Source organism: Clavelina lepadiformis, chromosome 8, assembly GCF_947623445.1.
Source record: "Clavelina lepadiformis chromosome 8, kaClaLepa1.1, whole genome shotgun sequence".
In the NCBI taxonomy this organism is placed as follows: Eukaryota; Metazoa; Chordata; class Ascidiacea; order Aplousobranchia; family Clavelinidae; genus Clavelina; species Clavelina lepadiformis.
In genome coordinates this window covers 7,620,207-7,644,754 of record NC_135247.1, presented here as the reverse complement: position 1 = coordinate 7,644,754, position 24,548 = coordinate 7,620,207, and the positions used below count along the sequence as shown (strand labels likewise).

General features: G+C 34.3%; 3 protein-coding genes across 4 annotated transcripts; 1 reads left to right on the top strand and 2 right to left on the bottom strand.

Moving 5' to 3' along the window:
- LOC143468912 (uncharacterized) lies at positions 1 to 8,433 on the bottom strand. Its single transcript, XM_076966393.1, has 16 exons — positions 6,361 to 8,433; positions 5,926 to 6,130; positions 5,550 to 5,800; positions 4,149 to 4,257; positions 3,826 to 4,052; positions 3,609 to 3,746; positions 3,354 to 3,524; positions 3,029 to 3,171; positions 2,812 to 2,914; positions 2,434 to 2,517; positions 2,044 to 2,224; positions 1,798 to 1,890; positions 1,554 to 1,680; positions 1,277 to 1,348; positions 787 to 974; positions 1 to 697 (listed from the first exon to the last, which is right to left on the bottom strand). Exons 3-16 carry the CDS (start codon positions 5,550 to 5,552, stop codon positions 114 to 116), a joined length of 2,223 nt encoding a protein of 740 aa, XP_076822508.1. The 5' UTR covers positions 5,553 to 5,800; positions 5,926 to 6,130; positions 6,361 to 8,433; the 3' UTR covers positions 1 to 113.
- A 3,784-nt stretch (positions 8,434 to 12,217) lies between these two features.
- Positions 12,218 to 18,079, top strand: LOC143469658 (MORN repeat-containing protein 5-like). Its single transcript, XM_076967422.1, has 5 exons — positions 12,218 to 12,382; positions 14,713 to 14,850; positions 17,319 to 17,462; positions 17,548 to 17,657; positions 17,722 to 18,079. Exons 1-5 carry the CDS (start codon positions 12,327 to 12,329, stop codon positions 17,799 to 17,801), a joined length of 528 nt encoding a protein of 175 aa, XP_076823537.1. The 5' UTR covers positions 12,218 to 12,326; the 3' UTR covers positions 17,802 to 18,079.
- On the bottom strand, positions 18,074 to 24,197 carry LOC143469657 (geranylgeranyl transferase type-2 subunit beta-like). 2 transcript variants are annotated; one of them, XM_076967421.1, is made up of 8 exons: positions 23,158 to 24,197; positions 23,014 to 23,079; positions 22,709 to 22,823; positions 22,513 to 22,606; positions 20,274 to 20,458; positions 18,864 to 18,963; positions 18,418 to 18,593; positions 18,074 to 18,322 (listed from the first exon to the last, which is right to left on the bottom strand). In XM_076967421.1, exons 2-8 carry the CDS (start codon positions 23,061 to 23,063, stop codon positions 18,179 to 18,181), a joined length of 864 nt encoding a protein of 287 aa, XP_076823536.1. In that variant the 5' UTR covers positions 23,064 to 23,079; positions 23,158 to 24,197; the 3' UTR covers positions 18,074 to 18,178. The 2 variants fall into 2 exon arrangements, with proteins under 2 accessions (XP_076823536.1, XP_076823535.1); XM_076967420.1 differs by having other exon boundaries at positions 22,889 to 23,079; positions 23,158 to 24,196.
- Between the last annotated feature and the right edge of the window lie 351 nt (positions 24,198 to 24,548).

Here is a 24,548-nt window from a genome sequence, read left to right as displayed (position 1 = left end):
TATATGTAATGAACGTTTAATAACTGAAATGCGTACAAAAAATGGAAACAAATGCAGTTGAACGTAATTTTGTGGCATAACTGACTCAAGGACACGGGTTAAAACTAATTAGTTTAAGCTTCATCTTCGTTATCTGAACCTTCGCTTTCCGAGCCAAATTCAGTTAAAATGTGTTGAAGCTCAGATAAATTTATTGGTGATTCACTTTCATCATCTTCTTTCTCCATTGGGTCCAATTTTGCCATATTGGAAGTGCCTAGCTTCTCATTGAGCAGAGGTGTATTCGCTTGAAAAGGTACTGTGCCCTTAATGTCATTTATGAAAGAAAGAAGTTCGATCTCTGCTTGCAACTGATGGGTAACCACATATGGTTCCACAACCTCACAGCCTTCTACAAGATTAGACAGTATGTTTATTTGCTTTTGATAGAAGTTCATCACACTTGTCATATCTTCTTTTAAATGACACATTTCTTCTTTGCACCTTTCCCGAATGCAATGTTGTTCCTTGATTTTTTTTTCAATAAAACCAGGTACGTTTTTAACTGGCCCAGACCCGACAACCATTTCAAAAGTTATGCTTTTCATTTCATTTTGTGGAACATTCTGGTATTTATTATACATAGTAATCTGATGACGAATGTTGTTGTTAACCTTCCTGATGCTTCGCACTAGTCGTTGAACAATTGTTTGACCAGCTGAAAAATCATCATGTACAAACTTGAAAATAACAGAACAGTAGCTTTATCGATAATGTAACCCCATGCATAGTGCATGCACAAATTACCTGGGTATTTTTGAATCAAAGTAGATAAAAATTTTCTTTCGATATTTAATTTATAAATGTTCTCCAAAATTTCTGCTCTTTTTTTCTTCACAGCACTTGACAAATATTTAAGCATCATATCATCTTTTACATCCCAACGAATCAATATACCGTTTTCTACTTCAACTTTGGAAAGATGACTGTCAAGTCTACAAAACAATGCATACAATATGTAAAATAGAAGAACATGCAATACATCGATGAAGAAAGCATATATCATGTCCTGGCAAACAATACTCTTGGCAATTGAACTCCCATATACTGTATTTTCACCATCATTGTGTGGGTTTTAACTTTATCACAGTAAATTTGGTGGATACACTGTTGTTACTGTTTTATAAGCTTTTCTAAGGGTTTCTGATGTTGCAGCAGTGGGAAGTAACAATATTCGTTTATGTCTGGGGAATTATTGTAGTAACTCAATTTAACATTGATATGTCCTTCAGCTTACTTAGCAATTTGGTCAACTTTTCCAGAAAGTATTTCAGACGTTATTTCCTTGGTCAAATCTTCAACTTCTTCTCTACAAATTAACAAAATTATATAGTTTCCTATACAATTATACAAAATTCTATTCCTAAAGGATTCAGTACTTAAATTTGTATGTTCAACAGTTTCGCAATTTTCACTTTTGCAATACAACCCACAAACAGTAACTAGCGTGAATTTTATACACCACAAAATTGTATTGAAAAATGTATCATTCAGAAAACATTTAGTCAACTCACTTCAACCAATAGTATTCTTGAAGTTTAAGTGAGCATTCTTCTACCCAAGAAAAAATTGCCATTTCTGCAGAAGAATACGGCTCTGGTTGCAGAGCTATTGCTTTTAATTGATGTTGTGTTAATGTTCCTGTAAGGTTTATTGTATAATGTTATACTCTCATTTCTGAAAATAAATAACATGGAATATAATAATTCAAATATATGATACAAATACAAATATACAAAGACACATAATCATACATACCACCAGGGTAAGAAGCTGCCATAGCTTCTAATTCACTCTTGGCCAATTCCATTTTGCAGCTAGCTCTCTTCAGCTTGTTCATCAATGCACAACCTTTGAAACAGAGCTTAAAGCTTGTCATATTTGTTTTAGTTATTTAGTGCATGTTTGAAAGCTGAAGAAAAAGAAAACCTAAATCATGCAAGTTTACTTAATTGCGTGAAGATATCTTAAGTCAATCTGGACCAAATCACAAACAAGGCTTACCCAAATTTTTTTTGATTTTGCGCCCATAATGAATCAAGCCATCGGTAAGCAAATCAGTACGATGTTCCGGTTTCATCTCTTTTGAGATTTTGTTAAATCCACGAAGGTATGCCCATAATCGCTCCACAGTTTCACCATCCGTAAGTCCAAACCCGTCCAGGAACCTCGGGTTGAATTGTTTCTAAATTTTAAACAGAACAAAAAAACTGAGAGATAACTATCTCATTACACTTGAATACATCATTATATAAAGATTTTGTCATACAGACAACAAGTTTTTCAAAATTAGACCTTGATATTTTCGCTGAATTTCTTGTGCTCAGTGTAATAAAACTAAAAGACTTTGACCTAACAGTTGTACAATATATAGGTATAAAATATCATGTTTACCTGACAAGAGAAAATATGGCCATATGAATGAAAAACAGGTACTGCAAATGTTATTTTATTAAGAATTGCAAAGTTTTTTCGGACCTAAATAATAAAATCATATTGGAATTCAGAAAGAAAATCACAAAATCTTAATTATTATTTAAACATAAATGCAGTATTTTATGTAAGCAAAAATGATTAACTAACTTGCACATACAGCATCGTCTGCAGTATGCACTAACATTAAGAACACTAATGACATGCAATCAATGACCCAGGAGTAGATTGCTTACAAATAAAATATGTTTCAAAAAATGGGTTGTATACCTATAATTTAAACGTATATCAATGTTGCCATACTAACACAATATCATGTGTAAATTCTTAAAGGTATACCTGAAGATGACCTTTCAGTTTGCAAGCTATGTCATAGAAAACTCTTATTTTATTTTCGTTTCTTTCCAGAAGTTTTTCAATAGCTAAAACTGCATATGCTAGCCTGCAACAGAATCAGTTTTAAAAACATTGTTTACAATTACTAATACACAAATTCTACATATACCGTAGTAATACACCTTCCACAAAACAACTAAAGCAAGAATGTACACTTTACCTTTCACCATGTTTTAAGTCAAAAAACATTGTCGGAAACTCATGTTTACAACAAACACCAAATACACCTTTGATAGCCAGTTTACTGCTTTTAGATTTCGATCTAATGATGCTGCCTGCTTGAAAGTCATTGCAATTTTTGGACTAAAAATAATGATTCTAATTAATGCATAAGTATGCAGCATTTATTCTTATAAATACGCATTAAATTCCTTGAAATGTATAATAGGACCATAACAATATGATTGGAAATCAATTGTTGAAGTTATGTACTTGATTTAATATTTTTAATGCATTTTGGTACATACTGTTAAGAAATAACTTACAGCCGAGCCATATTTGTTTTCATCATAGGTGTCTACAAAGCTGTCGACTTCATTTTGGTTTAAAAAAAAAGATTGTTTGTGGTGAGGATCACAGCTTTTACTCCCAGACAAAATTCTTCTCACCAAACCAAAATTTGCATCTAAGCAATATGTCCGCATACCTTCAGGATTCTACCAACAAAACGCAGTTAAAGCCAAGCATTTACACTCGATCAAAGAGGCCTGGGAACTTTCAATCACACTTCTTAGCTTTACCCCTTCACATGCTGGACACAGGGTACCCGTATCTATATCATCAGAAGAGACCAAACCATGCAGATGTTGCAGCTTATAGACATGGTGTCTATATGCCTCAACCACTTCTTGTAGCAAAACTCTTGACAAAGACTTTACCTAAAACAAAAAAAAACAAGAAACATCCACAGGTTGTTTCGGATTTTCTTAGAAATACAAAACACTAAAAAGTGCTAACCCCTGCTGTATATCCAGGTACTCGCAAAAATCTATTTTCAAGAGCATGGCAAAATCCTTCAGTGGAAAGATGTTTTTCGAGACACAAGGCTCGAAAGTATTCCAATAGGTCAATGGATACTGCTAGTTTAGGCTTTTTGGGCGAACAGGTCCACAGATTTAATCTTAACAGAGTTTCAGGCTCACTCTCACAATAGCAAAATTGTACAGAAACCACATTTTCAAAACCTAAAATGCAAACTTTGCCAATGAACAAGAAAACAATGGATGAAAGAATGGCAGAGATGATTTATAATAAATGCAAAGGAATAAAAAAAATTATACCTTTGTAATCAACCACTGTAAGGTGTCGAGTGTAACTTGACTGACATTCATGACCATCAAATCTCTTCAAAAGTCGTACCGGAGTGACCATTTTGCAAAACATGTTACCCTGTAAAGTGTAAATAATACCATTAACAATGTGTTACAAGTAATATGTTGACTAAAATTGCAAGAGGGTGTTTGGATATTTTAACTAAGTGATATTGGTACATACACAAGAAATACAGGAATAGTTCTGTAAAAAAACTAAGTCTGTTTTAATCAACGATTTTAACAGGGGTAGAAGCTTACCGCTTAATTTTGTTTTCCTATGTGGTCAAATACCACAACAACACATTTTTTTGGTTTCGTGTAACATAGCTTCTACACTGAAATATTTAGGCTGTCTCAAAAAGCAATCATTTACAACCTTATCTTACTCCAACTGTCTTCTGTGATACATTGTGAGCAGAAGCAGCTAAACTTTAACGAAGAACTGCAAAACGTTTTCCCTAAATATATGCTTAACTTAAAATCTCCTTCACCACTTTAATTCTATAATTTCATCATGCCTGGATGCTTCACTTTGTTGCACAGAATTTTTTGTTCCAGATTTGTCTGAATAACTGCCTATCATTGATATAATTGATGACATTGAGCGATTTGAAACAACTTACAGCTAAAAAAAGAACAAGCACAAACATCATTCTCCAGCTACCAGTCTTGCTATTACTGATGTGGCAGAGACCTGGAGATGTTTGAGCATTTAAAAAAGTGTTATTAGTAAGTAGTAGTGGTATAATGGAAGGGCTCTGAAAAATGTGTTGGAGGGGAATCTTTTGAAGGCCATGAAATAAAATGTGTCATACATATGGCACCAGTATTGTCTTTTACTTTTTATACTTCAGATACATTTTTGACACATTTTGTATTTCTCAGCTGTGAAAATGTTTTCAACAATATTGTAAACAGAGATCTAAGTTCAACATTATTCGATACATTCCGGTAAAAATGTAGGAATAATTGCAAAGATACTTCGTTTACAGTATTAACCCAAACAGTTTTTACATTCTACTGCACAAAAAGCAACTATGACATTGTTGTCTAGACCAGTTTAAAGAAATGTAAGCTACTGTTTCTTTTCCTCTAATATTCTGCCAGTGACCACTTTTTCTTGTGGTAATTAATTAAAGGTATGATAAATTATTTTATGTAGACGAATGTATTTAACTTATTATATATATACATTTGAAATAATTATTGTTGATTATCAACAGACAAATTAATAAACATTTCTTAAGACTGCCTACAGCACTAAAATGTTTACAAACATTAATGGCCTTTTATATCCAGATAAATGAGTGGTCTTTTTGTGAATAACCTTTACAAAAATAAAGATATTTGTATATAATTATTATTTACCATCCATATGTCTGGCAAATGATACCAAACAAAAGAATGACAGTTATCCCAGCACTGACGACAGTAATATACATTTGGCCCACAATCTCCACAACGAATTATGTTGGCAACTTCTTCAAAGCATACACAGCAAGTACGTCGCTCAGGAGAATAGAGGGTTATGGACAACTTAAACAACCTTTCTTCAACTAATCGCCAATCTGAAGACAGCTTCTCTCTTCTGATTTTGTAATTTAAATTTTCTTCCAACTCTGTGATAACATGAAAATTAAAATGCAGTATTCAATATGACTGTTAAGTGATTATTTTCAGAAAAAATGTAGCATAAAAATGTGAAATATATTGTAAATCTCCTTATATTATTTCTTTCATTCACCTCCACAAGAACTGTTAACATTACTAGTGCTTGGTATTTCAGGATTTGTAGCAGTTAGATCACCTTCCACAGAACCTCTTGTAACTATGTGACTGTTTGCATTGGGTTTCAACGCTGGACCAAATGTTTTGCCAAAGAGGTAAACGGGTCGTTTTCTTTTTTTGGGTTCTTTTACCCAATATCAAAACTTAGCTTTTGTAATTCCCTATGCAATGGAAAAGATATATCAATATATTGATTACTCTAACCACTATTATTGCTGCCCCATGTAGAAAAAATAACAGGACTACCCTGATTTAGATTAACAAATTCTTGGTATTAACGCTTGAGATTGGTATGAAAAGAAACTAATTACTATCTTATTAGCTATCCCATTTAAACAGACGTTAGATAAAAAACGTAAAAAACATAGTAAAATATAGTAAACGTACTTACTCCTTTTATTTTTCCCATTTCTTGACACGTAGGTCAAGTTTCCATTTGCAGTAAACATACAGGCAAATTCTTGTGCTATAGATATTTTTGTCTAACAATAACAACAATAAATTCAATCCTACAAAGAGGGAGGGGTTATGTAAGAGTATGCAATATTCATTTCAAAGTTAGATCACTACTAACTCAGTTAGATTTTGTAGTGTAATTTGAATCAGCTGGGAAGCCTATATCTGAAAATAAAGCTAAAAGGAATACATTCAAATGTATATATAAAATATACTGCATATGATTGCACAAAAGTTGAGAATAACTGGTCTCAATAGCTGTCTCAGTTAAGAAAAAATTATGATCCTATGTCATGATTCATAATTTACAATACAGTGTTGCAGATTATAATTATTATTTAATGTAACTATATTAGCGACTTTTTCAAGTACTGTATGTATAAATTACCAAACTTACCGGTGATACGAATAAACAAGGCATTAACATGGAGGTACATACCATAGTGTAGTCTATTGTTTATGATACCTGCATACCATGGCAGCGACTTGCTTGCCCAGACAATTTGATATGATATATGCCACAAACATAAGGTATACATATCTCAGCAATATATTTAATACTTGAAAGTTCTTATCAGTGAGATGTGAGTCATCCACATCTTTTTGGGTCTGTTTAGCCAGTGGCAGTAGCCTACAATATATACTCATAAACAAGAAAACGTTTTCGTGCAAATAATTTTTGTTCATAAAAGGATTGCATAGGTTAGTAATAGCCCATTGGTTAAGATCTGCTCATGTAGACCAACAATATATAATAAAAATTGAGTAAAATTCTATCTGCTTATGAAGTAAGTAACATGGAATTCTAACATTTTAAATTAAATTTAAGCAATTTAAAGTAAGTTAAGTCTTGCACCACACTTTCTACTACGGTAACCAGCAAATATTTACAAGGTTCATTTCATTACAATTGGGTACACAGGGCCTGGAGAATGAACTATGCAAGACTCACAGGAGCTCAACCTGCTGACCCATGATGCTTAATCTAGCCCTTGAAATCCTGTAACGGTAACAAAAGTCTGTATGATGTGTGGAAGACCTTGATTTTCAAACAGTCAGTACTTATAAATTAGCTCCTGCACAAAATGCCAGCTCAAAGATGTAGCAGTTAAAGCACCTGGCTCAGCTTGCTACCGCTCGTAGTTAGCTATTTCAAATTCACTATACAGTTTCAAATTCGAGAAATACAATATAAAAAATTCAAATAAAAAAGTTGAAACTTAGACAAAAACAAGTTCAGTTACTAAACTCTAGTCACGCTGCGCAAAGATAAAGGTTGTGATTCTGTAACGAAAAAGTTGATTATTCTGTCTAACGCTGTAACCGTTAAGTTGAAAAATTCCAATGCATGCAATCAATGTTATATTCACAACTACCCAACTGTGAACCGTAAATACTGAGAAGCAAACCTTCCACGTGACAGACTAGCCAAACTGCCATTTTTCATATTTGTATTTTCTTACTTCGGCTACTGGCACCTAGTGAAATAAGTGTCTATTTCAAGACCCAAGTAGACTGGCAAAATACAAATAGCGTAAGCTGCAACCGACTAGGCATGTACAGTTGTAGTTTTTTTCTGAATTTAGAATCTGACCACACTGAAATCATTGCACCTTTCAACGAGATCTTAGAAGTGCAAGATGGCTGAAACTAGAATGACTAGGTGGAGGATGAGTAGGGGTGGGGTGGGGTACACTTTGCAATTTGGTTGGCAAAATCTAGAAACTGTAGCCTGTGTTTGCAAGAGGTAGTGTTTACATGTGAAATATTCGGGTGCAGCAAGCATAGTCTTTAAAAACCTTGATTGTGTAGTTGCCACGCATTCCACAATGGGTATAACTGGCAGTCGGTGAGATAGATGTCACCCAAATTGCAAAGTTAGGCACGAAAGCACCCAATATTGTTTTTCATAAACGTTAATGTCGCATATTGGGCTTGACAGCTTTCGGTGAATTTTCATACTTAATGATGTGGAAAAAAACTCCAAACTCAATTACTCAGCAGTTCGGGATGCTTACCACCACTAGCTGACAATCATTTACAAACATATTTAATATTCTACTGAAGTGTGTTTCAAAGTTAGTTATAGGGCATATAGGCCTTCTTGCAAACATTTTAGTGTGTCGGTGCAGTACTGGAATACTGGTAGCCTGCACTATACGGCCTACACTATATACCTATATAATCTGTAGGCATAAGTCATTTCATTACAAAGGACATTATGTAGGCTATAGGCCAATACAGGGTCCTGTATTTCAACTACCGCCAATTGTTTTAGGCCTATGTAGGCCAAGCACCCTAGCTTATATGCGGGATGACACTATTTATTACACTGTAGATGCAATGAAGTCACTGTAAATTCACGTATGCTGTCTGTTTTCTACACAGCTACCAGCAATGTGACGTGCCCAAATGGATTACTCATTCCAACACGATTAGCCTTCCAACAATTATTTTAAGAGATGGAAATATTCTTTTTAGCCCATACGAATGGGTAATCCGTGCGTTCTTTTTTCCCTTTCCTATGAGCTAATCCTTGACGAATGGGGTGAGTAATCCATGAAAGCATTCCCAAATGAAATTATGAAGAAAAAAAATACATTTCCAATCATCAACAACGGATCATCATCATGATGTTGAAAAAATACAATAAGTGTATGGAAGACCCAAAGTGAAAATATTTGATGAAAATAGAATTGTGATAAAAGTTAAATCAGTAGAAGATGATAAGATAAAATTGATTATTCAGAAAAGTTTTTAAGGTAAAAAAATTATTTTAAGATAAAACAAAGTATACTATAAAAAGAAAAATGGCATATCAACCAAAAATTTCTATTAATCCCAATGAATTTATTTTAGATGGAGAAGAGGAAGTTTTAGATAAAATCAAAGAAAAATTTCCAGAAAGTGCAACATTTTGTAACCATACACTTCATTTTAAAGCTAAAACTAGGATTAGATTTCAGAATTTAATTGAAGAACAGGATATTTTTATGTAACCTATGGCTTATGTTCAGAAAATTTCATAATAATGCTTTTGACAAAAGTACTTCAGATGATAAAATATATTTAACTTGCAACCCCAGACTCAATGACCCTTAACGTCACATGACCTCAAAATTTTAGATTATCCTAGTTCTTAAAGTTTAAAAATTGCTTTGAGATAATCCTAATATTTTTTAAATATCATAATGACTCCCAAATTGTAAATTGTCCTGGGTCAAAACCTCAAAATTCAGAACTGTGCTGGTACCTCCGTGACCTAATTTCTGAACTCATTTAACCCTATAAAGTCACGTGACCTTAAAATATTAAATTGTGCATTGAACTCATCTGATCTTATGAAGTCATATGACCTAAACTGTGCTGGCTCCCAAGACCCAACGGCCTATAAAGTCATGTGACCTTAAAATTCTAAATTATCCTGGAAATCCCAAACTGTTCCCATCCCAAATTCCCAAACCCATTTCATATACTGCTTACAACAGTAGCATCATTGAAACCTCGGTGCTCTACCAGTCCACCGCCCAGCCCACGACGATCGAAAATTATTAATTTTTATATTTATAAACAGGGCTGCCATTGCTCGGAGCTAAAAAATAAGGACGACCGGGAAATAAAAGAAGAATAGCCTACTACCTTGTGTTTGTATTGTTGGTCGAATTTTTTGTGAAAGGAGAAAGCCGGCGACGTTTCTTAAAAAATGGGACACTATATGCATGTTCTTAATTTTGGTCTCTCTGTGGTCCAGAATGGTGTGCTTAGGGATAGAAATGCCCAAAATCAGAACCTCTGCCATAAAAATAAGAACGCAAGTGATAATAAGAACGTTTCCTAGAAATATCTACAAAAATATTTTCTAAGACACAGACCTTCAATATAAGCACAAATCTTAGAAATAAGGACGGTGTAACAACTCCGTTTATACACCATTAATATTTCGCTATAATGCACCTCATTTGATGTCGTGCTTTTGATATTAAAGTGATTTCTATGAGTTGCCATGCAACAGTGTACTCGATAAAATGGAGCCAACACCAATCAGAACAAAAGTCGAATTAAAAAATATGCTGCAACTTACTGGTCTCTTGTACTTCCACATTAAGGCCTGAACGGGAAAGAGTTATGAAGTAATGCAAAAGATGTTATAACGTAATATCCCCCACAATTTTCGATCGTCATATGGTAGTGCAAAAGTAAAGGAGGCCTGTAGTGATACTTTTGTTGAAAATGATGGAATAACATTCAATCTGATATTTTGAACACCAATTTTGAGAGGGAGTTGTGACTGAAAAATGGGCTTGAGCCCAGTCCATTTCCGTTTTTTGCCTCATGCGTTATTTGAAGTCGTACTGTGATCTGTATCACAGTATTTAAAATTTTTATTCAACTATTTTCTTTATGCCGAATACAGAGTAAAAGTGTGGGAGCGATGAGACAGAAAATTTATTTTCGTTATTGAACTGAGCTGAAGTTTGTAATGGGCTGGGCTCAAATTTTCGATTGGCCGGGCTATAGATTTTTGTGTACTGAGCTGAGTTTAAGCCCATCTGCAGATCACAACCGCTATTGCCAATTTGGATGCTTTCATCTGTTGAGTGACTCCTTGCAAATGTAACTTATGTTGTTGTTGAGACCTGAGCTATAGAACGTCAAGTTTTATGCTAAATTTAGCCTAGGTGCTTTTCCTCCAACGCCTGGTAATATACTGTACAGTTTGACACAGCAAATAATTAATAGTTGTGCTGGCCATAGTTTGCACAGTCACAAGTCAAGCCTCACTTATTGTTGAGAACAACGTGCATTGCCTAATTATGAATTAACATAGCAACATTGTTAAAAAAGCTGGTGAAAGACAGGCTACAAAACTGTTGGAAATATTGTTAGAAGTAGTATAGTCCATGGACAATGCTGCCCAAGCACTGTTTCTAGTTTGATATCACGACAGTCATAATCAAAGCTATAGTTATAATTTTTCATGTGATGTCGAAACTAATCCAACAATTTTATAAATTGTTTTGGAGTTGGAAATACCACTATATGATTAAATTATTACTCAAACCTTGGAAAGTGTTCCATGCATTTGGTTTTTATTCATGACAGTAGTCCTTAAAAGCCTGTTAGAAATTGAATGAAACTAACTATTTAACGTTTACTAAATAACTTGGTAGATGTAATCGCCCAAACTAAAAAAAACAATTTTTTTTCTAACTGCTTTATGGTCGACTAAAGTTCTGTCCGCGGTCTATTGTTTGGGAACTCTTGATACCAAATGTAGGACAAAATGGCATATCTATGTCAAAAAACTGGCACATAACCCAAATTTTAAATGTGACCACATAATACAGATGTTTCAGTTAGGAAATATGTGGGGCCTTCTGCAATTTAGTATTTGTGTTTCTTGAAATGTGTCTGAGTAAATATCATATTATTACTTATTTACAACTGGTTTAATTAACATGTTTATTTCACATCATGTATATCCTTGGTTAAGTAATTAAACTGCTTTTGTTTTTGACCGCTAAAACGAATCAATAAACTTTTAATTGCAAACGCACTAATTTAACTCAAGATATATATATATATACGAAACTTTGCTGGGTCAGACGTTTTGCCACTTTTTTCCTGTTCATTAATAGTTTGTGAGCGTATTTTTTGTTATATTTTACTATTACAAGGTTAGCAACATGATTTTCGCTCCACACAATCAATGGTGAAAAATACACGATATGATGTACCGGTAAAAGATTGGAATTCTTTTTTATCCGACATCCTGTGATTAACCATTTGTTAATATTTTCATGATTAAGTTATCACAAGGCTGTTGAAGTAAATGTATCTTTTTATCAAGTTCGTCTAGATAGAACTGGCTTAAAATTTTGAACAACTGTTTGTCCAAATATGACTGGAATGGAATATACAGGAAGCAAATATGATGGAGACTGGAAAAATGGACGGTTAGTGTCAAATTTCTTTTTAAGTACCGTCAAAGGATACCATACTTAAGTGGGATTAACTGTGTTACTCATATACTAGTGACACTGGGTCAGGGCCTATGTCATGAACCCAATTTCTTAGGTTATAGGCCTTTTTACGTTTCACATTTCCTTGTTTGTGACTACTTGTCAGCTATAATCTTTTGGAAAAACATATCATAGGCGGGTATATGGAAAAATTGTACATGGCGTTTGAAAGGCAGTATATAAATATAAGAAAACATTTCATTTTAAAGCGCTAAAACCCAAAATTGCACTGCACTGCACCCATACTGAAAACTTGCACGTACAGCTGATTTATCAGTCACTCATTAATCAAAACTAATTTTTCTTCCTTTTGAATGCTTGCGACCCAACCTTTTGCTATCATCATATCACAAATTAGTGAACTGATGACCAAAGAAACGTTTATTTGCAGTTTCAAACACACTTCGGGTTGCTGCGAAACCCTTTTGGAAACTCTTGTATGTAAATCCGAACTTTGTTGTCGTACGTAGTTGATATTTTTGACATATTGAAAAATGACAAACAGCAATGAAAATTTAGCAGGTTTTTAAAAATACATATCCGGAACTTTTTAAAGTCAAGGGCAGAAATGTGGAGTGACTGTTATGAAAGTTTTCTTATGCGCAAAGGTACTATAAAGCGAAGTCATTTCTATGTTAAACTAAAATTAACATATGGTTTGCAAATGGGACTTTGCAACAGGTGTCATAATATACAAAATGTCAAAATATACAATTTCTACTGTAGTTGCAGGTTGCCATGCCACTGGAATTGGCAAACAAAAATAAAACATCAATCATGAACCAATGTCTTATCGTCTTTAAAATTATCGTCATTGAGGGGCCAGGAATAGATACAATTAAAGATACTTAGCGCATTGAAATAGAAAAGCAATGCAAGGATAAGAGAAGATATAGGGCAAATGCAAAACGAAACACAGAGAGAAACTAACAATTCGGCTTACTTTGAGAACACTCAAGAGGAAAAAACGGATAGTGCAAGAAAATAAAGAAGTAACAGCTGCCAGAGCAAAAAGCGCAATACGAGACTGATAAGCAGAAGTAGCATAAGAGAGTAGAAGGTTTGAAACGAGATTATAAAAGACACTAGAAAGCACAACACGTGGAGGATTTCTGTAAACGCCTGAAGTATGACATAACATTTAACAATGCATTTTTCCCGTTCCATGTGGTCACTGATGATGTGTTCAGCTAGTTACCGGTGTTATTGTTAAACTGCTAAACTTTAGTTCAAAGAACGGATTCAACTAAAGCGATACAAGCAACTTCTACTGCTGTAATTAAACTTTTTAATGTCTAGTTTACCAAATTAAAATTTGCGATATGTAAATAAAAATGTGTAAATCTATCAATTCGTTCACCTTTTGAGAAACAAAGCGTCACAATAGATGTTAAAAACATAACCAAATTAGTTTTGGCGATATTTGAAAATTCCTTAACAGCTTTTCAATAGCATCAATAAAAATGTTCTATGGTCGTGGTATCGACCGAAATTTCTAAAATGCTTTCTACTGTTGTTGGTCTTGGTAGTTTTCACATATCAATGGAACAGCTTAGAGCGCGTCGTATTCTACCGACGTTACGTCTCTATCAGCAATCAGTTTAGCAGTAGACGAATGAAAAAGATATATAGGCCTAATGAATCAAATGAAACGATAGAATACTTTGTTTGTAAGGTTTTTGCGTGGTGAGTTACGAATGTTCGTTTTATGTTAAAAGTAGGCATAAAATGTTTTTCTTGTGACAGGTTGGAAAAGCAGGGCAGGTCACTTCATAAAAGGCATTGTGATAATGCAGTACATAACTACGCAACAACGATAACTTTGTCTCGATCATAAGCTCTCCTCCCAAAGGGAAATCTCTAATTTTCAATTTGCTCCTATCTTTTTATTATTATTATATTAAAAAAATCGACTCTTATACTGCTGGGTGTTCCGATTTCGCTCAATTTTCATCTCCAATTGATAAAAACCTGTTTATGCCATTATACGTGCTTACATTGTTATTGTATTGCATTTCTTCTGAATTAAAAAATCACATAATAATTGGAATCGTCAGTAAACAGTTTTCATACTACAGCTACATATTTTTTTTTTCTTGTTCCAAAAATGCCAGAAGGGTTTCATAGCCGAAAACGTTTGGGAACCACTGATATATAAAAAGAATTCGGGTGATGCTAGGTAGCGTTAATCGTTTAATGTATAATAATCGATAATTTTGAATGCAGTGATTAAATTTGCTGTTATTTTATTGTCATGTTTGCAGGCTTGAGGGTAAAGGTACCTACACATTACCCACTAAAACAAAGTATGAAGGAGAACTCAAAGATGGCATGTTTCATGGAAAAGGGACTTTATACTTTCCAAACGGAAGCAAATATGTTGCGAATTGGTGTGAGGGAAGGTATTGGAGTACAAAATACGTATATAGTATTCCTTTCTTTCAGGAAAAATATAAAAATATTCGTTCAAGTTTAACCAAACTAAATATTTGTTGCAACTTGACTGTATTGTAATGATTAAAGTATAAAACAAGCTACGTGACAAGGAAACACTGTGCAAATACCAAGTGCGCTTTCTGGCAGGGTAAAGTGGGCCTTCATACTGTAAGTCATACGTGTCAACTCCTGGCCCGCGGGCCACATCCGGCCCGCTTTACAATGCTATTTTATGCATTGGCCCGCAATGCTATTTTATACATTGAATATATTTTCGGCCCGCGAGATAATTGTACAGTTTAACTTACTTTTTTCAAGCAAAAAAGAAGATTATTACAAATCGCGCAATACAACAGCACAGCAGTTGCCCCATCATACGATAAAATAAATCGACTTATTCTAATGCTTGTAATCTGGGCTGCTTTTTTCTTTATTGTTTCTTAATTCTTTAATGCTTTTGCAAGGAGATGAATGAAACATAATGATGTAAGAGAAGAATAATCAAAAATCGTCAAAAACATCAAAAATTTGGTGTTGTTTCGCTGCCTGTTCCAATTTATGAACTCATGTCACGAAACGTTCAATCAAGTTTTATCCTTACGGCCCGTGGCGTAAAATAAGTTTTGATTTTTGGCCCCTGGTGCGATAGAGTTTGACAAACCTGCTGTCAGTGAACGAAATGTTAGATTGACCAGTAGGCTTTTATCAAGGCCGTTATGAATTTTTGCACTGAAAATATTACCAGCCAAATCAAATAGTTTATTGTTCACAGTACTTTTTGCCAATGACCAATGCATCATAAATGAAACAGAACACTCTCTTCACTATAAAACTACAAGACTAAACCATATGTCATCAATAAAATAACAAAAAATAAGTATCAGAAAGATAGAGACCATAGAGAATAGCGGGCGATCTTGATATCAAACTCACCAAGCTAAACAGGTCCAGGAGTTCAAATAAAAATTCAGTCGGGAAATTGAAACAAGAGTACAAAAGTCTAACAATGACAGCTATCAGCTTGGATCAATGCTGAAATCTTTACCCCTATTTTCATCACAACTGGAGGTGCGCTGTCGATGCTTTCAATGCCAATATACCATCCCGCCCTCTGAGCATACAATGAAAAAATATCTGGTTTCAATCGATTAAAATTTGAATCAATCAAAGAAACTATGGCAGCAACAGCCTTGGTTTGGACATTTCCCTTTAAAGTTTTCGTTTTTCGCCTTACTTTACATTCTTTGGTTGATTACTATTTTACATTCACTTGCATTTTTAACTTTTTGTTTGTCGCTTATGCTTTCGTGAAGAAGCAACTTTGCTAGAAGTCAGATGAAGCATTATCATCTGTGTACTGACATCTTGTTCGGCCACAGCCCACAAAACCTTGGTCCAAGCCTTTCAACAGAGGTCGACGACGTTTCCTTCTCCCTTCTGCACCATATATCAGGGAAGGTGGGTCTCCAATATTTGATTTAACGCCTTGATGATGAAAAGTTGTTTTGACAAAGAAGAGTTGGGTGACAACTTCCTTTCCCTTTCATGAAATTAATACGTTTTGCTGCATGTAATATAATTAGTTGGCTTGTTAAAAGAACATCAACAGTATTCAGCTGGTTATTTCTGTTTGAAGCGTATTCTTTGTCTTTTCGATGACCTACTCTTTTTACATAAACCAATTGTCACACAAAGCACAACGTTCTAGATTAACATGGAGGCTGATGGGCTTGGGTGCTCGCATGAGTTGGATTACCTATGATTAGATTTTAAGAGAAAATGTAATGTAAACAGAGTATGAAATGGGTAATTTTGCCTTTGAAAAGCAGCTAAGGAGTTTCCTCCCACACCACCGATAATTATTAATTCACCTTAAGTTTCAACAGATCTTTATAGTCACTTTGGATGCAAGATTTAAACCTACTGTTGTTAAGGATCGTGTTATTGGAGCCTGTGGAGTACTTATATTGTGATGCCCTATGCAGTGATACTCAAAAGGGGCGACACGTAAATAATCCTGGCAATTTGTTTGGTATTATTCCCAAACCTCCAACAAATTTTCTAATAACGGTTAATCTCTAAATTATAGCACAATTCCTGCTTAGTAAGGTTATTGTTGTGAAATTTTGTATGGGAGAGGTCTCAATTGAAAGGTTTTAAGTTGCAAATTCTTGAAAACAGATTAACTTCTTAAATTTTTTCTGTAGTTGCCACAAAATTAATTTCCACGAATAATCGCGACCTGGTCAAAATTAAAAGTTGTTTTTTCTCTTAGGTGGTTTAATTAGGAAACCTTCAGACGATATAGTTGCATCATCATAACAGAATAACAACTTTTGATCGCAAAGCCCAAAGGCTGCTATATCTTTTCATACGTCTCAGCTTTCTTTGACAAAAGGTTATGTCACAACAAAATTATTATTTTTGTTTGCAGGGCTATTGGAGGAAAATACACCTTTGCTGATGGCCTGGAATATGCTAATGAAGACTGGGAATATTGTGACGGATACGATCGAAGATTTTACACAGAAATCTGCAATGGTTTAAAACCTGCAGGGCGTTCACAACTCACCAACAGGTTTAAGTCGATCGTGATGATTTCAGATGCTTTACAATTCGGGCTGTTACATAGCTGAGCAATGAACACTTGTACTTATGTGCAGAGTCCCACCACGAGAAATTCCAGAAGGTCAATATGACTGCGGCGATGGATTTTACAACCCGACAACACGAATTGTAACTGACTACAGCTTAAGATTTTTGCGAAATGCAGGTACCGTCCACTTTGATTATTTTGGTTTTCTTGTCATTAACATCACTGTACCTGTAATCCTCAGATGATGATGAACATGATTGGATTGTAAAAACTTGCCGAAAAGGTTGGGATGAAATTGTAGGATTTACACCACAAAACTGAAGCATGAAACACAAAGAGGAATTTCATACTACAACCTACCATTTATTTTCGAAGTACGATGGTGATCACCTTCGATTCTTGCTATCCAGACAACCCATACTCCAATAACATTACGTGGCATTGTTGTTTTTGTATTTTTCTAAATAGTCTGCACTTTTTTTGTCGTCATGTTGCACTGTGCTTGCGTTTAATTGTGAAATGGTGCAAAGCGGCACTAATTTTAATGACCTTGACGTTTTCTTGAAGATTACTTATTTAAATTTGCCCCCAAAGACGAATTTCGTTGTTTAATACCATGCGAAACTCAGTGATAACAAGCATCTACAGACTAACTTTTTCAAAACAAGAATCAGAAATAGTGTAATGTGAATGAAGAATCATATAGTTAAAATTTCGACATTGATCGCCAAACGATCAATGACGTACTGAGGCATACAAAACACAGGATTAATTTTTTTCAAGTTGGTTTGACCCATAAGAGACAATCCGGCAACTCCAAACAGAGTATGGAAAGGATCAACCTGAAAGTAATTCAGTATCAGTATAGTAGGCTACTTAATCAAATTATCAATCTCACTGCACGGATTTCGATGTTTCACTTTAAGTTGTTACTTACCATATCTCCTGGTCTATCAGCTATACCACCAGTTTCTGGGTCTTGAGATGCTATGATAAATGATTTTAAACTCTCCTGATCTATCCAGTGCATTTTGCCTATTACTGCCAGTGATGACAAAACCCACCATGAATAGCAAACATCAGGCAGTTTTTCAGGTCTTCCATTCAGTCCTCCTACAACATTCAGATAAGGTAAGAATGTTGAAACTAATTATTGTATCGCAGTGAAAATATTAAGCTGATTTTTCACTGTTTTGTTGACCCAAGTTAAATGTTGTAACACTGCAACTTAAATCAACCTTGTAAGTGCCTCTATCCATCGCCACTACCTACTTCACACTAAGCTTAACCACAACTGAAAGAAAGCATGCATAATACCGTTAAGCTCTTCCTGCATAGACCTAATACTAAATTGTACAATCTGCATAGTTCTACAAAACGTACCTGATGGAAGCTGGCGCTCACAAAGCCACCATCCAAGTAGGTCTGCATCAATATGATGTAACTCATGAAGTATAGATAACGCTCCAACACAACAATAAACCTATGAAGCAAAAAACAAAGTATACAAAAACGAGCAGAGCTAGATTGTAAAACTAAGGTAGTGGTTGTCAAGTATATACTGCCTTTCTTTTGAAGTACAGCCTTTCTTTCAGGTACCAACATATAATGTTACTGTATTTACTTCAGTCCAATATCTGGCTACATGTTTTCCCCAGGAACACCAGTTTGCCATTTGTGAGGTAATTACTTTACCATTTCCTTTGAGGAAAAATGTGTAAACACTATGAAAACTGGTTTCTATTCGGAAAGTACAATGTTACTTGTAGATAAGCATGGGGCAAACAGCCATTTTACGTATATGAACCAACAGCTGAATAGAGAAGTTAAGCAGGTTACAATTGGTGATAAGTAGGGTTGGACTATCCGGATAAAAAATGGATAACGTTGTTAGTGGGTTTTTACGTTTTTATGCCATTTTAACAAATTTTTAACTCCTCTGTTTTCAGAAACAGGCAGTTTAGCAGAACAGAAGTGGTGTTTGACTCCATGCTGAACTTAATTTAAAACCTAGTTCACAGCTCTTTCACCTCTATTCTCTACAAATCGCTTATATTATGTCACAAACAACGGAAAAATCGATCAAAATACACAAGTAGAGTTATAAGTTATCCTCAAGGCATTAACACTTTAGTTAAGTAGATGCATTACCAGGTAAGGATTGGGCGGTTTTCTAAAGAAAGCTGTTTGAGATCGATTGCATACTTCTGAATTTACAAAGTTTACAATAAATTATAATAAACAAAAATACTAACCAAGCGTAAAGAATTTGTGAAATGTTGTACAAATATTTGTTTTTTCATGAAAAACTACGTCACACACATTTTTACAATCGACACATTATGTTTCACTGCATGTCTTAGTGCACCACGGCATTTGTATAGGGTTTTTTGCTTTATATCTTTTTACTACGTACTTCACTTGTCCACATCATGGTGGTTAAAGTTACCCTGCCATGATATTAATAGAATTAACTAACAAAAAAAGCTAGCCACTAACTGTTAATGAAACCTTATACTGTAATACCAAAAACTGCATAGATAACTCAGATTTCAACATCCAAAACTAAGTCAAAATTTCAAATGCTCAAAACTGTTTGGCTAATTATTTATCATCATTCGCCCTTGATTATACTGGACAGACTAATAGAAGTGTTAATTTGCAAAAGTTTTAATCAGGTCAAGTCCTCGTATGTCAGGCAAGGTAAATGATATCGTTTTATATTTATCTTGTTAATAATTTCAGCTTTTAAGTGTGTTATCACACAAAATGCAAGAATGTAACTATACCAACCTGGCCAGAATGTGTTTCAGAACCCGGTCTACATCCAAATCCACCATCAAAGTTCATACAAGACAGAATAAACTCAACACAATGCTTTGTGTTTATTGGGCAATCGGTCCAAAGGCGGCCAACCAATGCAAGACTAGCAACAGCACAAAACGAGAAACGTGTATCAACTTCTCCCCATACATCCCCTATGGTAAAGCATAAAAAATTTAAGCACAAAAGACAATACAAACTATACGCTAAAAACCAACATTCTTATTGTATAAGTCTAACATAACATTGCCTGGCTTAGCGAGACCACTACATTAGATCTTTGTCATAAACAGTACCAAACTTGCCTCTCTTTAATATTGAAATAATTGGTTTTCAACTGTTTTAAATCCAGGTTAAGATGATTTTAAAGAAATATCTATAACATCCCATTACAACAAGCGTGTGACAAAAAAAGAAAATGTGTCTTGCATTAGGTTTTATGCATGAATCATTATTGCATCATAAACAATCAATTAGATTTGAAACAGTTAATTAAAACACGATTGGGAGGTACGGTATGTATAAGAGATGTTACACTTATACACATACAGTTGAAGAAGCTGTTGGACGATAAAAAGTTTAAATGTTTATCCAAAAGCAGTGCCATACAGTATTCATTATAGCCAGATAATGTGTAGCTTTTACAGCCTTTTAGCCATAGTAGAGTCGACATCACCTAAGCTAGCCTAGAAGCAGTGCTGAGCAACTGCTCTTAAAGAGCGACCCACTCTTCAAAAGTTTGAAAATATTTTTAATCTGGCGCATTTTCAGCAACCAATTACATTTGTATGTTGCAAAGTTGCTTGGTAGGATTTACATTTAATGGTAGCTGAATAAATCTTATGATATTTCATGAAAACTGATGTTAAAGGGGTAGAGTATTAAGAACCTTCTACAATTACAGATGCCCACAACCATTCATTTATTCACTTGTGAAGCATATAACGCTTTAAAAATACCAATGAAGTAAAATATCTATTAATTAAAACTTTAACATTTTTTTAACCAACTACTTTTATCCATCTTGTGCGTTCGCAGCATTGTTCATGAAAAAACAAGAGCGACGAGTAGATAGCTCATGAAAGGATGAACCCATGCGCTCATGTCTAATTACTTTTATCTCAATAAGTTTCTTTAATTGTTTCTAATGCACTTTTTTCTTTATATGGTTGCATGTATTTCTGTATCCTTTTAACTACGAAATTATGAGTGTCTCGACGAGATTCTTAAACATTATACAGTGGTGTCCACGTGAAAATTTTAAGGTGAACAGGAATTAAGCTATAGTATACAAATGATGTATGAAAAAAATAAAAAACATAGAATCCTTGAAAACTTTGACATGTCAGGGATGATCTATGTATTGAAAACAAAACATTAAATTTTGATTGTATGGGGTCACCAACCAGCAATTTCACTCAAGTCGCCAGTGTTAAAATATGAAAATTTGCAAGTCTTTCTAATCATCAGTTGTTGAGTATATTATTCATTCCTAAGGGAACAGTGTATAAAGTAACACAAGCATAGTACTATATATCACAGAAGTTTTCCATTTCAACTGGTAGCTAAATGTTTTCCACCAAATTTGAGAAAAGTACTCAAAAATCATAGATAATAATTTGCATGTACGATTTGCAAGCCGAAGAATGAAATTGTGAAATTCACAGAAGATATCATTTTGGGCAACTTGGAAGTCAATAGGTTAAAAGTTTCCATCCAATACACATAAGGCACATATTAGCCGCTTACTCTTTGCAAAAGTTTGCATTAAAACGCGAGGCAATCGAAGAGCATGAAAAAATGTAGTGATGTCTGCGAAATATGTTATGTGTTAGAAACCCTACCATTATCCAAAGTTATACACATGCTCCAACTTTCAAATACCTAGTTTATAATACCATCTTTCCTGAAGAAACAAGTGGAATAAAATACATTACTCTATCTATCAACCACAGCAGGATCGATACAATTATTATTCGCAAAATAATAAAAAACATTAAATTCGCCATTTATTTTACAACGTAAAGTCAATATCAGGAGGTGAATATACCAGACACAATTGTTGCATAATTGACACAAAAAATCAAGAAAAAAATTTCAAAAACATGAAAAAGTGGTTATAGTACACAAAGAACTTTAGATGGCAGAATTTGGGAAGGTAACAAAATGGTCATTATAAGTCTACTAAACCAACATCCCTAGTGATTACCACAAAAAGATCCATCATCATTTTGCAAGCTTGCGATGTATTTGATTGCTTTATTAACATCTATTGCATCCAGTTGATCATAAGTACATAAAACCTAAATATTAAAGCATATATTTCAGAATGATATACTTGCGGAGAGTCTTCCTATGTCAAGAAAGGTAGTTTAATGACAAAATACAAATGACCATAATCTGACCTGTATAGCACTGAGTGTGTACAAGATGCTACAATCATGCCTAGGAGAAGGGCTAAAGCCACCATCATCAGTCTGGCATGATACAACAAAGCTAATAATTTCAGCCTTGTCTAATCTATAGAAGGGCAAATAAAATTGTTTGTAAAGTCTGTTAAAACTGTAACACAAAATTTATCTTACTTGTCTAAACTGTTTAACAAATCCAACGTTGTAAGGCCCCAATAAATTCCACTTAGACGGAGATATTCCGTCATGCAATATTCATAGTCATCTTTATCTTTACCATATGTTGAGATATAACTCACATGTGTATCTGACAAAAATCCTTTTGGTATATCGTTCTTAAATGTGACATCTTTCACAATTGTGCCCTAAACAATCAGACCAAAGTTCATAAAATAAAAGAAATATAAAAAATGCTATATAATTTCAAAACTTTAACAAGTTACCATGCTTTTCTCTTTTGGTTTATGACACTCTGCAAAACTCAAAGAGCACAACAGATCTTTAGTTCATCTCAATACTTAGACAAACATCTAAACATTAAATACATTGAAAGAGCAAAGTGAAAACAATTTTTAATTTCATAGCATCCAAATAGATAATAACGCTCCTTTCCCTGGAACCTATGAGGTGTGTCCAAAAAGTGTCTGATTTTTCGACCTTTTGCCAAAAATAATGCTGCAATAATGAGTAAATTGGCTTTGGTGCATTGCGATGTCACTATTATTGTGCACACATAAAAAGTTTCAACTGGTGTTAATCTCTTTTTCTAAAGCATTCAGTTCCGTTATATGGTGCATGCTTGCCGATTTTTTTAAATTCATTCGTAGGCTGCTGAAAAATCAATAGAAGAACTTCGTGTGGAAATGTTCTGGGACATGTCGGACTGTGCAAACAGTGACTCAAAATTTGTGAAGGGGAACATAAGGAATAAGTCCAGCTTATTGGATTCAAAGCCCAGTAATATAAAAGCTAGGCGAAATTTCTTTCAATATTAAGTTTTCATTGTTTAAAGAAATTCATATGCTACTTTCCACTTTAATAAAATCTTTACAAACTTATGCCCAATGCGCTTGTAATTTAAAAAGAATTGGAATGGGTTAATAATTTCCATCGTTAAGTATAGGTGACCAAAAAATAGCAGTCATAACTAGAAAATGGTCTATTAATTCATTACCTGGCCCTTGTAATTTTTGTAAGCCTTCAATATGAATCTTAGCATAAAAGTGTTGCACACCCCTAGTCCAGAGCAATGCTACTCTTTTTAATACAGTTTACCGACAGCGCACTTTCTGTCATTTGGAATACCAGTAACATATTTTCAAGTCTAAAATAACTGCCTGCGTTTAACTGTTGCTCACTGCTTGAACACAAAGGATAACAGTCGCAAAGTAAAAGTTTTATTGTGTCAAAGGAATGCTTCCAGTTGTGAGAGCAGATTTAACACTATCCTGGCCTGTAGTAAAGATCATCATATCAATGAGTATGAATGGATTGCCATACAGCACAAAAAGAAAGCATTATAAATCATGCTGAGAATGAAAATTAAAACGAGCATTGTGTGAAAACTCAGTCTGATCAGTGTTAAACATAACTCCGTACGCTTATTTTCTAACTGACCGCATACCCACAATCAACTGCTTGCGTCCAGCAGCGGTACGCTTACTATAATTAGAGTAGCATTGGTCTTGAGTCACATGTTACCTGCTGTGAAATTCTCCACTGCAAAGGTGCCCAACCTTTGCCTAACTATGTCCACTTTTTTACAACAAAATGGTTTCCTTCTCTAAAAAAAAAGTAAATACAGTGTGTATCTAAATGTGCAATGGAGTTGAAG

Bases quoted from the DNA above. Each gene is read 5' to 3' on its own strand.
- LOC143469658 (XM_076967422.1), top strand. From the start codon at position 12,327: ATGACTGGAATGGAATATACAGGAAGCAAATATGATGGAGACTGGAAA. The intron at 12,383-14,712 runs GTTAGTGTCAAA...TCATGTTTGCAG, and splicing joins GGAGACTGGAAAAATGGACG to GCTTGAGGGTAAAGGTACCT. The intron at 14,851-17,318 runs GTATTGGAGTAC...TTTTGTTTGCAG, and splicing joins GCGAATTGGTGTGAGGGAAG to GGCTATTGGAGGAAAATACA.
- LOC143469657 (XM_076967420.1), bottom strand. The intron at 18,964-20,273 runs GTTGGTATAGTT...TTTGCTTCATAG, and splicing joins CTGAAACACATTCTGGCCAG to GTTTATTGTTGTGTTGGAGC. The intron at 18,323-18,417 runs GTAAGTAACAAC...AATTACTTTCAG, and splicing joins CTGATAGACCAGGAGATATG to GTTGATCCTTTCCATACTCT.
- LOC143468912 (XM_076966393.1), bottom strand. The intron at 3,172-3,353 runs GTAAGTTATTTC...CATTATTTTTAG, and splicing joins AAAACAAATATGGCTCGGCT to TCCAAAAATTGCAATGACTT. The intron at 2,518-2,811 runs GTATACCTTTAA...TTTATTATTTAG, and splicing joins AACTGAAAGGTCATCTTCAG to GTCCGAAAAAACTTTGCAAT.